This window comes from Ochotona curzoniae, unplaced genomic scaffold (assembly GCF_017591425.1).
Source record: "Ochotona curzoniae isolate NIBS_2020 unplaced genomic scaffold, NIBS_Ocur_1.0 contig_2404, whole genome shotgun sequence".
In the NCBI taxonomy this organism is placed as follows: Eukaryota; Metazoa; Chordata; class Mammalia; order Lagomorpha; family Ochotonidae; genus Ochotona; species Ochotona curzoniae.
Genome location: NW_024465451.1, coordinates 11,663,239 through 11,676,957, shown reverse-complemented (window position 1 = coordinate 11,676,957; position 13,719 = coordinate 11,663,239). Strand labels below are relative to the sequence as shown.

The window sequence follows — 13,719 nt, the reverse complement described above, 5'->3', positions numbered from 1 at the left end:
GTCTTTGCATGTACATAAAGCTAACACATACTGGATCACCACCACCCAACCTGTGCAGACACTCTCATGTGTGCGTATACACACACCCCTGGCTTTGCAAAGGAAAGCTTCTGGTTTCTAGCCAAATCTGCCATGTATAAAGCAACAGGCTGAAATCAGGAAAAAGGCAGGACCCCTGGTGCATGATAGTAAGCAAAAACCTGCTGCCAGCACCTTTTCAAAACACCTACTTGGGATTATATTCACAGCGGCTGATAGGATGGCTCTGGAAGTGGCCAAAAAGCAATTAATTACGGAGCGTACTTAAAAAAGTTTGTGGGCAAAGGCATGAAAAAATACATTTATTTTGATGTAAAAAAATGTTGAAATCCCATCTTTCTGTCTATCTCTGTAAATTCACCTTTCCAATAATAAATCAATTTTTTTAATTAAAAAAAAAAAGAAAAGAAAAAAGTCCAGCACATTGGCTCAACTGCTAATCCTTCTCCTACATGCACCACATCCCCTATGGGCACTCGTTCATGTGCCAGCTGCTCCACTTCACATCCAGCTTCCTGCTTACGGCTTGGGAAAGCAATAGAGCATGGCTCAAAGCCTTGGGACCCTAAACACCCATGTGGGAGACCCAGAGGAGGCCCCTGGCTCCTGGCTTTGGGTTGATTCAGCTCCAGCTGTTGCGGACATTTGGGGAGTAAACCAGCAGATGCAGAATCTTTTTTGTCTCTCCTCTCTGTAAATCTGCCTTTCCAAACAAACAAAAAAAAAAATCTTAAATTTTTTTTTTTAAATTGAAATTCATGCCCATTGGGGCTCTTCAAAAAGCTAAGGAAGATTTGAAATAAGCTTATCCTATCATTCAACTTTTCCCAAACTTTTGAAGCTCCTGGTACATAGCATTTAACTTCTTAGCATTTCAGATGATCTTGCATTTGAGGAAGATGTGGATCCAAACACCTAGTTCATGACAGGCTCTAGTTTTCCCCTCATTTCTACATTGTGCTCACCCCTGCATTTCCTCACAAGGAAGTTTTTTCTTTAGTTTTGTTTGTTTTTTTCCTCAAGTAGACACTATCCCCTCCCTCCCGTTCCCTTTTATACTTTGCTACAATCCTGGAGTAAATCTCTCTTCCACCCTTTTTCCACTGCCTTTTGAAAGAGGCCCACAGCTACTTATGTGGTTACTTTCTCTTCCCACCAACCATTTTGAGGTCATTTAATTCAACTTTGATTGAACTTTTTGTGATGAGTCACACACACTATTAAACAGGAATTCATAGCTGAGCCAGGCAGTCTCTGCTCACCAAGAGTTAGTCTCCCCACAGAAAAAGATGGAGACACGAGCTACACATTCACTCATTCACCCAATATACATGTATTATTTCATGAATTCACTCAGTGAATGTTTGTTTAGCACCTACTTTGGGCCAAGCCCAGTGTTAGTTGGGGTTTCTGCAGAAGCGCATCCTAAGGCAACAACTGAAGTGAAAGTATCCTGTTTCAGGAAACAGTGGTAGGAGAATGGGAAAGGAGTACGTGTTGGCAAGTGTACCATCACCTTCTGGGGCTGAACCTGACTGTAGAATTCAAGGAAATGTTTCAGTACACACATACCAGTGGTTCTATCTGAAGGGAGAGGAGGCTGGTAACTTAGAACTTTTATACAAAGCTCAGCCTTCACTTGATGTTGCTTGGAGGATGTGGTGTGCATTCCCTCTCCCTTCTGGCTTGTCATGCAGATGTGGGCAAAGTGGGCTCCTGGGACCAGAGGAAGCCAGACAGAGGTGCTGGTGGTTAGAAGTGAGTCCAGGGAAGCCAGATGGTAAGGGCCGAAAGGACAGGGGAATGTCACTGATAGGTAAGGAACAGGTACCATCTTAAGGGCATGAAAGTGGAATAGTATGGGTGAAACAGATCCCTGGAATTTCATAAGACAACACACAACTGCAGTTAATGTCAGGTGCTCTTGCACACAGCACCAGGTATTCGGAAGAGTGACTATGTCTGGGCATGGGGCAGGGAGAAGAGGCCACTGATGAGTCCACCACAGGCTAAGTGCTCAACAAGCCTACATATCAGGGCCCCGCAAGGGCTACACAGCAAGGAGCGGTTAGGAGGATTCCCTCTGCCTAGAGAGAGGGAATGAAGGCAGATTCCAGACAGGAGATGTTGATGACTAGGGTATCTGGGCCCTGTGGTAATGTGCAAAACCAGGAAACAAATCCATGGCAAAGGCATTGGAGCTCACAAGTATCGAATTCAGTCATATCTTGGAGCCAGTTTTAGTTCTAGCAAAGGCAAGAAGCTGAGGCAGCAGCAGATGAGAGGCAATTATGTCAGAGTTCAGACCTGGCCTTCAAGCCAGAGACATGATTTAATTCCTTGCTGTCACTAAGTTTGGCAAGACACAGCCATTGGGTCTCAGTTTCCTGGATGCCACCACTTGGCAAACCCTCCTCCCCTCTCCACCACTGCCTCACCAGTGCAATCCTTGCAACTGTGAAGACAAATTGATCAAATTTTCACCACACTTCATGTCAGCCACTCAAGATTCTAGTCTCCAACACCAGTTTATTTCCCTGGATACTAGACCCCATGTGACTCTGACACTGCCTTTTGCAATCCCGCCTTCCATTATTTCCCTTCTCCATTGTGTCTCAATCAATGGGCAGCAAACCTCTTCTTCCTAATGTTTGCCATGAGTCTTCCTCTCTCCTTCGTGTCCTGAGTTTCATGAAACCCCATCTCTGCTCAATGTCACGGTTTTCCTAACAGCCTTCCCAAGCTGTGGCTGCTTTCTTTCTTTCTCCCTTTAGATGACTGGGCCTTATGCTAGGATGGATGGCTTCCTCTCTACCACAGTTTCCATAACTCATTGTTCCCTAAAGTGCCCAGCGTGACTCTTCCAGGACCACACAGCACATCATCCCCTTCCTGTGCGTGTTGTCCAATCACTCTCTTCTGTGGAAGCTTTAGCTCCAGCCTCGCATTGACATTGTTGCTTGCAGGGATTTCAGTGTTCCCACGGGAGATCCTTCCAGTGCATGGATCTCAGGTTCTTGTGGCCTGTCCTCAAAGCATCTTGTTTACCATCTCTGGCCCCCATCATCATTGCCAATTCCGCTCTAGACTTTATGAGGTCATCATAATTCCCAATCTCCGACAGGTGTCTCCCATCTTTCCAGCTTACTTACTCTAGTTCCCCCACCCATCCTTTGATCCCACCAGGAACTACCATGTGTGCATCCTGCATAGTTTCAACATCCCTTACTCTCTTCAGTCCTTCTTTTCTCTTACGCTATTCACACTCCATAGTCAAGCACCATAGTCTCCCACTTGCCTATAGTGTCAAGTCTTTGCACCCATTTCCTGATGGCCAAACCACAACACCAGTCCAAACGATCCAGCTGCATCTCCCCTGTGCCCTCCTTTTCAATGGGAATGTACCTGGAGCACAACATACAAGCTGGTCTCGAGAGCATCCTTGATGTTACCTAGCAATTATGTGCATTTCCTTAGTCCATTTCACGTTTTCCTCTGACCATCTCAAACTTTCACTACTTAAATCCTTACTTTCTCATTCTCACCCTATTTCCATATAAAAACTTAAAGCAATCTAGAAGCTGTGAGCTTCTATAATAGTCAATCATGTGTTTACACCAGTGACAAATAGATTACTTCTCTTCTTACTCAGGGTGCACTGCCCTTATTTCCAGCTTCGACTAACCCTTCCGCTGTACTTTAGGTACTATTCTTGCCATCCGCCTCTCTCCTGTCTCAGCAGTCTCTCCCTTGCTGTTGGATCATCCACACCAGCATAGCAACATGCCCTATTTCCCTCTTCTTTAGAGAAAAGTCTCCCAGTCCCACACCCATTCTGAGCTTTCATCTTCATATTCCCTTTCTGATGAAACACTCAAGGCTGTGAATAGTCATCATTTTCCATCACTTCATTGAAATCGCTGTTACTAGGCTACGTTGAACTTATGCAGCAAAATCAAATTTTCATTCCTCACCTTACTTGGTCTACCAACAACATCAGACACAATCTAACTACATCATCTTTTATTTACATTTTAAAAAGATTTGTTTATTTGAAAGGCAAAGTGTCAGAGAAAGGAGAGGGGTGTCTTCCATCTACAAGTTTATGACCCTAGGCTGAAGCCAGGAACTCCCCTCAGGTCTCACAAATGCGTGATAGTAGTCTAAGCACTTGCACCATCTTCTGCTGCCTCCCCAGGTGCATTGGCAGAGAGCAACCAGGACTCAACCCCGTGTTTGCATGCAATGCTGGCATCACAGGTTGCAGCTTAACCCACTGTGTCACAATGCTAGGTTTTCTCCAGTTGGCTTCCAGGATACCACACCTTCCCTGTTTTTTACTTTCTTTCATACAGAGTTATTCACTGCTGCCTTCTTTCCTCTGTAAGCATTACACACTGAGGGCTCAGAGCTCATCCCTGGCATCTTCTCCTTTCCATGGGTAGGGAGGCTTCTACTTCGACATTTCCAGGCCAGGCCTTGTTCGGAAATCCCAACCTCTACTGCATGCTTCCCATTTCACCTCTCTGCCTGGACATCTCACAGGACCTAAGGCTAAGTCCTGACACTCATTACCCACCTGAACCTACTCCTCTCATCTCGCCAGGTCAGTCAATGGCATACCTGATTAATCCTGCTGCTCATGTCAAATTGATGGGGTTCTCCTTGACTGGTCTTTCCTGGACACCTGACATCTGATCCAGTGGGGGAAAATCCTGACAATTTTGTCTTCAGAACCCAGTCACTTCTTCCTTCCTCTAGTGAAATCATCTAGGCTAACAAACACCTCTCACCTGGATTGGAACAACGTCCTCCTAAGCCATCTCTCTGCCATTACTCCCAGGTGTCTGTACTCAACAATGTGGTGAGGATGACCCCTGGAAAGCATGGGATAGAGCTTACCACTGCTCTGCTCCAAAACTTGAGGATTCCCAGCTCAGCCACAGTAAAAGCCCGTATTCTTCAATGACCCCAAGCCCCATATAGCTGCTCACCTTCCCACCTGCCACTCTTAACTCCTCTCCTCAGATCCCTCAGCTCTCTGGGCACTGTCACACTGCCTCCTGCCTGAATAACTTTACTCCCACACATTCAAATAGCTTGCTTCATTACCTCCTTTAGGTTCTTTCTTAAATATAACCTATGGAAAATAACAGTGCCCCCCCTACCTCCAGAAACTAGCATGTTCCCTGAGTTTCTTCCTCCTTTTCTCTTTCCATAAATAGACCATAAGTTTGCTTGTTTTATTTCTTACTTGAAAGGGAGAGAAATGGGAGGAGGTTGACAGAGGGGGAGGGGGAGAGAGAGCTAGACAATCAGATCTTCCGTCCACTGGTTGATTTCTCAGCTATGTCAAAGCTGGGAGTAAGAAACTCAATCTAGGTTTCCCATGTGGATGGCAGGGATCCACAGGGATCGCTGTGGATGGCAGGGATTCTGAGAGGCAGAAGTTTTTCCTGTTTTATTTTGGTTGCTAGAGCAGCACCTTGAACATAGTAAGCAGTCCACAGACATTTTTTGACATAGTCTATGAGTGAATGAATGAAATCCTAACAATAAGGACCGCATCTGTTCTTATGCTTCATGCTATCTCTAGTGCCTGACCCTGCACCTGACATAGAGTAACTACTCAGCGAACATTTGTTGACTAGAATGGATTGCTGTGAAGATTAAAACACATACAAAATACTGAAGTATTACTAACCTAGTCACAGGAATGAAGAATTGTGTTCTTGTGAATTCCTCAACTCAAAGTTATATTAATTTATAGTCTTCTCCGTTAATTTTGAATAGTGCAATAATTTTGGATCATGCTGTAGGTTTGCACTAAAACAATGTAAACCTCTAACAAAGTGAAGTTTCTCAAGGCAAGCGACAAGGTGGCCAGGCAAGGTTACCAGGCAGGAAGAAAGTGAGATTTGCATTGATGTTCAAGGGACTCCCAGCTGCTATGGGATGGGGCGAGGGGAGACAAGGAAGTGTGTGTGAGTGAGGATCACACAGACATCTCTGAGTTGTGTGTCTCCTCCAGCAGACAAACCTGACATATTTGGAAGAACTATTATGGCAACAGTAACAGGTGCTTTAAAAATGGATGAGCTGGGCTTTGAAGTTCACAAAGGACCCCAGTTTACTAGTTCTAAAACTTTTCCTAACACAGTTCATGAGGTGCTTCCCAGAGACTACTGCTGGAAATATCAACTAAACATCCAGTCCACGTTCAGCCCTGAAAGTCAGTCTGCAGATGTCAAAGTGAACATGGGGTAAAGTGTATTCCTGTGGCACCTGTGTCATTTCAGAACTAGGATAAACTTCCACCCCCTTTTGTCCTTTTCCTTCTACTAGTGCTATCTAATGCTGTCCTTTGGATTACAAGGTCGTGGGCTCAGGCCTTCAGCAGGAACTGAGGTGAAAGATCAAGCTCTCTGTTCTGAAGTTGGTGTGATCCCCTTTCTGAGTGGGGGCCTTCCAGGGTGCTCATAGTCGGAAGCCAGAATCAGGAGCAGAGTAGGGCTTGCACGCACACATTGTGATATGGGATTCAGGTGTTCCGCATGGTGCCTTAACCACTGCACCTCAATCGCACTTACTTAATTACTACAAAGAAACAAATAAGACTCTAGAACACCTTGTTTGGAAGAACCTGAGCTGGAGTGAGAGTTTGGCCTAACACTTGAGATTCAGGCTAGGATGCCCATATCTGTATCAGTGCCTGGACTGCACACACAGCTCTGCTCCTAAGCCCAGCTTTCCTTGAATGCAGACCCTAAGAAGCAATGATGATGGCTTACGACTGACTGGGATCCTGCCACTCATGTGGAACTTGCATGGTGTTCCTGGCTTCCGGCTTCAGCCCCAGCTCACCTCTGGCTTGTGTGGACATTCATGGTAGTGAACCCCAAAATGGAGCTTTCTCTGTTTTCCTCTCATTTTCCTTATATTTCCAATAAATAAAATAAATAAAAATGTAAAAAAGAAAGCAGGAAGCTGACCTAGAAATTTCCATATGGCTATCATGGCTATAAGTGAGAGAGGAAATGCTGAATCATTCTGCTCCTAAGAAACAAACTGTAACACAGCCTCATTTCCAGGTCAGACTCATTTCATGGTCTCGGTGTCTGCCTCTACGTTTGTGACTTGCACTCCTTTCTTCAGCCAGTTAATGACACAGACCTGTGGGGGTAGCCAGAGCACTTAATTCTCACCAGTGAATCTACCCTCATGTTATAGCTTATTACAGGAACATTTGCACATCCAATTGCTAGCTTCCAAACACAGAAACTCAGTACCCTAAAAGCTGCATGTACTTCAAATTAGCCTTTGCGACCCCTCACTCAGTCATCCAACCAATACGACCCAACGGCCACATGTACCAGTTACAGAGTGTACATTTGAGAAATCTCCAGTTATTCAAGACGATAGGGGAGATAAAACCTTGTAAATAAGTAAATAATAATAAAATATGATGAGTGCCACTTTCAAAGGTATGGGCAATACTATCTGGTGGTTAGTGGAGGACCATGACCACCTGGGGATGGGGAGAGAATGTGAAAAGGATTATCTGGAGATGAGTGGCTTGTGCTAGCCTTCATTGATATTCGCCATGCAGGAGGGGCAAGATGGGCGTCTCAGGGAATCGGGGCGACAGTGAAGCTGATGTGGTCGATGCATGGGCAAGAATAGAAGAATGGAAGAGATGAGACAGAAAGTGTTTAGGCTAGAATCACTGCACACTGCTTCTAATTCCCTGCCCAGAGACCTGTAAAAAGAACTCAGACTTAGGCCTGACACAGAAAAAGCACCCAATACATCTTGCTGCGACAAGTGTTATTACATGCCTTTTGATCAAATTCAACACCTTACACCGAGGGTCAGACACAATTAGTAAATATTTGCTGACAGAAGGTAGAATTTGCAGACCCTCAGAAGCAAACAGATGTGGACATGCATTTTATAACGTCACACATAGCTGAAAACAGAAGGTGTTTTATGCAGGATTGCCTCAGTCACCTGAAGGTCATTCTCCCCACCCAAACCCATGCTGGGCAGGGTACATTACTGTATTAAAAATAAGTATTGTTCAAGCAGCATTTGGCATCACAGTTAAAATTCCATTTGAGCTTCCTATATCCCATATCTAAATGAGTCCTCAGCTTCTTGTTTTCGGCTTCCTACGAACTCACACCCTGGGAAGCAGTGGTGATGAGTCCTATTATTCACACAGGAATCCTGGATTGAGTTCCTGACTCTTGGCTTTGGTCTGGCCTGGTCAGCAGCGCTGATAGGCAATTAGGGAGTGAACCAGTAGATGGGAAATCTCTCTCTCTCTGCCTTTCAAATAAATAAATGTTTTTAAATCATGAAGGCTTATGTTTGTGTAGCATTTTTAGATTATATGTATGATTATAATCTTATTCAAGATAACGGCAGGCAATCTTTCAAGCCAAAACTTTTAATCTCTTCTTTGAATGTTATTTCCATATATAACCTGAAACTCTAATTCTTGCATTTGGGCTCCCAGAGTGGAAAGCTCACTGTTCAATTTCGACAGTTGGCTGAGGCCCTGGACTTTGTAGTTCCAAACTGACTCCTTCATTATACTCCTGTGCTAATTTAAGAAGCAGCAGGACAGAATGATGGCAGGAAGGCTTTGTAACAGTGGTATTTAATTTGCTAAACTATAAAGCTCCTATGCAAAGGCATTGTCTAGCCGCAATCCCACATCTATTGAGAAAGGTTCCATTGGTTGCAGGTGTCCTCAGGCATTCTCCTTCCACGTCAACGGACTAGGAATTAGGAGTAGGTTCATTAAGAACCTTTGACTAGCTTGCCCATATTTAAGGGAGTCACTTCATCTCTTTGGTGTCAGGTTCTTTATAAAACGAAGACGTTAGGATAACGTCCAGCTCTCACATTCTGTAATTCTCAAATGTGAAATCACATTAACATCAGCATAACGATATATTCTGTATTTCAAAGCCAGTGAATTCCGGAATCCTATGCAGAGAAATACTTGAGCTCTGCAAATTTCCAAGAGTTTTCTGTAGCGTTAGAGGAAATTGGGGAAAACAGCTCATATCTTTACTAATGTGAAAAAAAATGTGGAGTGCCTATGACGGCAAGGCACTATTCGAATCACCACCACACCAATAAACAAAACAAAAGACGCCCTTCTTTGCAAGGGGTTTATTTTATTGTGCTTTCATGAATCTCCCGCAGGATACCAACCCTTTCATAGTTCTGAAGCGGAAACAGCGATCTAACGAGTTTGTTCCATGGGTTGTGATTTTTTGGTGGGGTTATCTTTGAGTTAACAAAAACAAAAAGCCACACCAGAAAACGCCTGTCTTCAATTTCCCCATCAACAGTCGCCAACAGCTGTGTAGATTTACAGACGTAACCCCGGGCTGGTTCTCTGGCATGAAGTGACTTAAGCCTCTGCCTGCAGCGACAGCACCCCATATGGGTGCTGGCTCAGATCTGACTGCTCTACTTCCAATCCAGCTCCCTGATAAAGACTTGAGAAAACAGACAAATGCCAAGTCCTTGGGCCCCTGCACCACCTGGGCGACCCAAAAGAAGCTTTGGAAATGGCTTCAGACTGGCTGTTGTGGCCATTCGGGGAGTGAATCAGCGGATGGAAGCGTTCTCGCGCTCTCTCCCCCTCTCCCTTCCTCTGTGTGTGTCACTCCTCTCCTTCCCCTGTCTTTCCCTCTTCATCTTGTAACTCTGAGTTTCAAGTAAAATAAATTCTTAAAAAGGAAAAAAAAAAAAGGTAACTCTTAACTTGAACAAATTGAGATATTAACACACGAATTCTACTGAATTTTATGACATTGAGTCAAAAGGTTTAAAGTTAAATCAGGTCTTAGAGATTAATTTTCTCTCTTCCTGCTATTTTTTTTTAACAAGTGTTTTAAATATTTCCCTACTCTTAAAAAAAATTTGTGCCGGGCGCACAGCAGGAGCATGATGGGGGAATTTTAGTTACTGTATGTGAAAAAAAAAAGCCTCTTTATAAGCTGTAAAAGAAATAAGTAAGCAAACTCAACCTGGGGCTGGGAGGATGTATATATTAAGTGCTCCATCCAGATCAGTAACAGAAAACAGATGATCTAATTTAAGCAGGACACTTTCAGGCTGGATGACCCCTAGACCAAACGGAAGGATCAAACACATCAAGTGGCTTACCCAAAGCAGAGCCAAGAAGCTTGTTAAGAGCAAGGCTGTGATAAGAATTCAGGCCTGCAACACTCCCTTTTCAGATGCTACCTGAGCCAACGGTAACAATTTTGACAAATCAAGGAGAGAGAAAGTACCCTTGCTGTTTGGAGGACACTGCTGAAGATGAAGTGCAAGGCCCCCAGCGTTTGCAGGGTGTTTCTCAGCAGGGCACAGCATCTGATGACTATCTACAGAAAGCATGGATACACCTGTGGAGGAAAGACCTCCCACTCAGAACCCATCATGCTCAAAAGGACGCTTGCAAACAGTCTGTCCAGAATTTAGAATCTCCTTTCCTTGCTGAAAAAAAGTAACAAATTCCAAGCTAATCTTGCTAGATAGGGTTCCAATAACATGAATAGAATCCCAAGGAGAACCTTGAACTGGGCCTAACCCCCCTGAGTCCTGAACCCCCTGAAAAGACTGGACACGCCCAGGGTAGCACTGGAGACACTTAGATGGAAACCCTATGGAAACTTTCCAAACCACCACTCCTCAGTCAGAAAAGGCTTGAATTAAGAATAACTGGGGATATCTAAACACAGGCTCAGTCTTTTGAGGTCACGGTCACAGTTGATAACCATGTCTTGCCCAGGAAAGTCTCTTGGACAACAGCAGTGGAGTGATCCGTGAGGCTAGGCTGATTGTACCTGAACCTGCTCTTCTGGAACTCAACACTTTGGGAGTAGGGCAGGGGGAGGGAAGGATGAGCGAAAAGAAACCCATCAAAGGTCTACTCTGCCACTTTACAGCCAAGAGATGACGCCAGTCCGTCTTGGGTTTCCCCCGTATGTAGGTTCCCAGCTTGGGAATACTATTCTGCAGTGCATTACTGAGGCTTATACACTCCAGAAAAACTTTTCCAAACCTTTGTCTTATTCGCAATTTTTGCAGGTGTAGGGCGGGTTTCTTATCTCAGTCTAAAACCGACAGGGGATCGATCCGAGCTTGCACCTTGATTTTCCTGGGAGCCCCGCGTCCGACGAATCTGGGTTCTTCCAAAAACAAAAGTCCCTAAGTAAATTAAATCTCGCTCTCAAATCCTAGCCTCGGGACAGCCGGTGGTAGGTAACCGTCAAGGTTAGGAGCTTTCTCCAAGCTCAAGTGGTGTGGAGCGGGGAGAGCGGCTGGGGGTGCGGGGCCCCAAGGAGACACAACTGCTGGAGGCCCATGTGAGCGCGCCCACCCTGCCGGCTCTCGGGGACCCCGGCGCGCCTCCCTGCCCTCCCGGGTCCCGCCTCGCTCACCGAGGTGGCCGCCCACGACCGTGACGGCGATCTGGTCCATGAGCACCGCCCGAAAGCGCACGTCCTGCTCGGAGCAGCGCTGCCGGAGGGCGCGCATGATCTGCACCTGCGGGTAGTCCTCACGGATGCGCCGGTCCGTCAGGAACCACAGCTGGGAGCACATGGCGACCAAGGCGGCGGCGCCCGGTGCGGCGCTGACCCCCTCGGCGCCCCGGGCCGCTGGCTCGGCAGGGCGAGCGCGCTGGGGCTCCGCTCCCGCCGGTGCGCCAGGCGCCTCTGCAGCCCTGACCCAGCGAATCGGTCCGGCCACTCCGCGCCGCCGCCGTCCCGGGCCAGCCAATCAGCGAACGGCGGCGGGCACCGGCCGGCGCGGCCAGCTGCAGAGGCGGCCCCGGCGGGCGGCGGGCTGCGGGCTGCGGGCGGCGGCCGGGAGGGGCGGCGGGTCGGGGGCCTGCGGCGGCCGGTGGAAAGAAGTCGGACAGGGCGTTCGGTTCCCCACTTCTCCCCCTTCCCCAGGAACCCGTGCGTTGGCGAGGCCGAGGGAGGAGAACATCCCTGCGATGCCCTGGACCGCGGTGGGCTAGATGCGGCCGGCCAGGGTGTGGCGGCTGGTGCGGGAGGGGACCCGGGCGACGATTTTGTGGGGGCGGAGAGGGTGTCCAAGCCGGAGGGCCCCTCTGCACAGTGGACCATGGATGCGCTCTAAAGGTGGACCCGAGCGCTGGGGGGCCCGGATGCAGGTATCTGCCTGCAGAGCTCTGGACAGGGCCTCAGGGTCGTCCCAGAGAGGACGAAGGTCACACGACTGGACTCCCAGTTGGACCCTAACCCTGGAAGATGGAAGATCTCTCTGCCCAAATCCTGGCCTGAAGCCAAGTGGGGGAGGAAGGCGCAAGTGGAGTTTGACCACCTCCGTTTGCTTGGCTTTTCTCAGCTTGATGTCCCTTCCTCGTTGGCAGACCTTCACAACCTCTAAGTCATAAATAGTATCTAAGACCCCTCTTAGAAAGCCCCCTGACCGTCTCCCTTCTCCTGGCCTCCCCCAGGCTGTTCTACTGAGTCATCTTGAAACCCTGTCTTTGGTTGTAGCCAGTTGCAGATCTTGCCTGCAAACAACAGTGCTTGAAGCCAGGTTTTCCTCTCCAAATTACTGCGAGATTGAGGTTAGCCATCTTTGAAGAATGCATTTGCTCTTCTAGCTCATTAACATGTGTCTCTTTTTTTCCCCTTTCGGCTTAGGGAAGCAAGACGAGGCTTGGTAGTGACAACTTAGAAGCAGGAGATGTTGTCTTGGGAAAGGTGCAGGCATCCATGCAGATATTGTGCAGGCATGTGAATTTACCACTAAGATGTGCCCTTGCAAAAGTTCTGACTACAGAGAATTTCAAAAGTGTTATTTCCCAAGCCATCTTTAGTGTGTTTTTTGAATTATAAATTTTCACACACACACATGTTTTGCCATGACCTAGTGCACTATGGATCAGTAATTTTTGGAAACTGTCTTCTGACCACACATGGACTTGGGCACTTGAGACTCCACATTCTACACTGGCCACTTTGTTCCATAGTATGTGCTTTGTTGACCCACAGGGCCGTTTATCCTGTCCAATCCCTTGCCCTGCAGCATTGTAAACTAAACATCTATGTTCCACCACCCTGGTGTCAATAACTGGCTTACTATGCAGTGGGTGCAGGAATGTTGTTTCTTCTTCTTCTTCTTCTTTTTTTTTTTTAAAGATTTACTTATTTTATTGGAAATGCAGATTATAGATAGAAGGAAATACAGAAAGATCTTTTGTCCACTGATTCATTCCCCAAGTGGCTGCAGTGGCCAGAGCTGAGCCGATCCGAAGCCAGGAACTTCTTCCAGGTCTCTCACATGGGTGCAGGGTCCCAAGGCTTTAGACTATCCTCTATTGCTTTCCCAGGCCACAAGCAGGGAGCTGGATGGGAAGTGGAGCAGCTGGAATACAAACCGGTGCCCATATGGGATGCTGGTATTGCAGGTGGAAGATTAGCCAATTGAGCCATCACACTGTACCCCAGAAATGTATATTCTAACTTGTTATATGTTATATATTTCTAACTTGCTACATCCCCTAAGCTTCCTCAGAACTCCAAATAACAGTTACGAGCTTCTTTGTTGGTGACTAGATCAGTGTGTTGGAAGGGAGTGCACCCAAATAGACCCAATACTTTGCAACTCTCC

The 13,719-nt window shown here is 46.7% G+C and overlaps 1 protein-coding gene across 1 annotated transcript in view; it reads right to left on the bottom strand.

Moving 5' to 3' along the window:
* The window catches only part of RIMKLA (ribosomal modification protein rimK like family member A), a 30,429-nt gene extending 18,647 nt beyond the window's left edge, over window positions 1–11,782 (bottom strand). Inside the window, exon 1 of the mRNA XM_040974454.1 lies at window positions 11,511–11,782. Within this exon, the coding sequence (XP_040830388.1) occupies window positions 11,511–11,673 (163 nt within the window). The 5' untranslated portion in view covers window positions 11,674–11,782. The remainder of the gene's footprint in view (window positions 1–11,510) is intronic.
* Between the last annotated feature and the right edge of the window lie 1,937 nt (window positions 11,783–13,719).